The 2,052-nt window shown below is 31.2% G+C and overlaps 1 protein-coding gene across 1 annotated transcript; it reads right to left on the bottom strand.

Moving 5' to 3' along the window:
- Nucleotides 1–649: 649 nt before the first annotated feature.
- On the bottom strand, nt 650–1,346 carry LOC122402877 (flexible cuticle protein 12-like). The gene is made up of 2 exons (XM_043406035.1): nt 1,338–1,346; nt 650–967 (listed from the first exon to the last, which is right to left on the bottom strand). Exons 1-2 carry the CDS (start codon nt 1,344–1,346, stop codon nt 650–652), a joined length of 327 nt encoding a protein of 108 aa, XP_043261970.1.
- Between the last annotated feature and the right edge of the window lie 706 nt (nt 1,347–2,052).

The raw sequence follows: 2,052 nt of genomic DNA, 5'->3' as shown, positions 1-2,052 counted from the left end.
GGTAGGATTTCGAGGGTATGTCTATTCACCAAAAATGCTTGTAATTGACCCTGTAACTAGCTATAATTTTTTTAGTAGGATTTGAAATTTTTTAATTTCGTCTAAAAATTTCACACTTTCTCGAATTTTTTTCTCGAAACTGAGTAGGAATTCGAGTATATGTCTATTCACCAAAAATGCTTGTAATTGACCCCTGTAACTAAATATAATTTTTTTAGTATGATTTGAAATTTTTTAATTTTGTCGAAAAGTTTCACACCTTCTCGAATTTTTTTTTCAAAAATGCGCAGGATTTCGCGGGTAAGTCTAATGACCAAAAATGATTGTAATGGTCTCCTGCAACGGAAAATAATTTTTTTGGACCGATTTAGAATTTTTTAATAACTGTTTAACGAAGCTTTAATCAAGAAATTGATATTCCTGATTCTCCCTGAATAAACAATGTGTAAAAAGTAGGAACAACGATATTTTTAATAATTATCTTATTGATTTAATATTAATGAAGCTATTGTACAAAAGTAGAACCGACATTGTCGTGTCAGTGATAGGTGATATATACAGTTGTTTCGAATTTTTCTCCCAATTTAAATATCAACTGTTATAAGATGGCGGCTGCTGGTTGATCTCTATCGAGGGTCCTTTGATACGTTTAAGCGTGGGGAAGATGCTGTCCTTCAGGATGGAAACCATTTTCATCGGCGAGATAATTCACCGTGTATGCAACGTTGGTAAGTGGATCGACGAACGAGAAACTACCTCGAACCTTGAGGAACTGCCCATCCGTTCCTCCAGCAACGAGTTCAGCAGTTTCCTGTTTACTCTGTCCGTCTGATAGTTCGTAACCATAATTGTAATTGCCTAGACCAACGTTATCGGAAGGACTTTCCTTGAGAAGCACCACTGCCTCTTGTGGGGGAGGAACCGGAACTGCCAGCGCGACAGCGACGAGGGTTCCAAAAGCAATGATCTAGAAAAAATAAAATTTGTTACACTATATGTTCACTAATAAACTTGGATGCATTTTATTTGAAACGAAATGACAAAAACAGTTCAAATTAATTATTTTATAAATTTTACTATCTTCATATTACAAATGATACAAGAAAAGTAATTTTATTTTATTTAAATTAATGCACAGGAAGTTTATGTGTTTCTATTGCACAGAGGAAGCGTAACAGTGTGGAAGAAATTAATAAATAATTAATGGATTGTATATCGAGAGCAAAGAGCGATTTTTAAGTGTTTTATCAACAACTTCAAAATGATAAACAATGTTATAGGCTTCGAATTATATTTTTTAGTTCACTTTGTAGTAAGATTAGTATTGTGATACCTACAGTTTTCATTTTGATGGTAGATAGATGTGGCTTGTCTGGTTTGGAAGACTGATGTGGATCCTCAGGACCGTCTGCAATTTTATAGTGATCCTCCTTCTGCCAAATTTCGATAAATTCACCTTTCACCTTTCCTCGATATATTAGAGGCACGATCGTTTACAGTTTGACCTTCATCGTAAAACTGCGCGGCTCTGGCGAAATTTCGGTTCTCGATTTTTTATAAGATTTCATATGTGTCCCATAAGAAAAGATGAAACCGTGAAATTATATTTGATTTCAATACGAAACTGTGTTCAACTAAGTATTATGCAATGATACTCAATTACGAAACTACAAATTTCATTATATATTAGAAGAAAATTACTAAATAGTAAAAAACAATCAGATACGAAATTCTTATTTTGATTAATTTTCAATTGGCCAACGAAAATTAATTTGGAATATTAGATTACGATTAAATACACTAAAATTACTATTAAATACCGTAATCGATAAAAAAGAATTAAATAATTATAAATAAATAATAGTAGAAATATTTAATAATGCCACTAATGAACAATTATGGTTTTAGAAAGAATCCATTCGATTTTAACAAACCATATAGTATATAGTATATTATAGTTATTTATAAAGCATGTATTTTCAAGTTCAATTTTATAAAAAATAAATGAACAAAGTAAATTGCATCTTTATAATGAGATTATAATTATTTTAT

Source organism: Colletes gigas, unplaced genomic scaffold (genome assembly GCF_013123115.1).
Source record: "Colletes gigas isolate AHSC1104 unplaced genomic scaffold, ASM1312311v1 Colletes_gigas_Sc00041, whole genome shotgun sequence".
NCBI lineage: Eukaryota > Metazoa > Arthropoda > Insecta > Hymenoptera > Colletidae > Colletes > Colletes gigas.
Note: the sequence above shows the minus strand (reverse complement) of the source record. Positions and strands in the feature narration are given on the sequence as shown.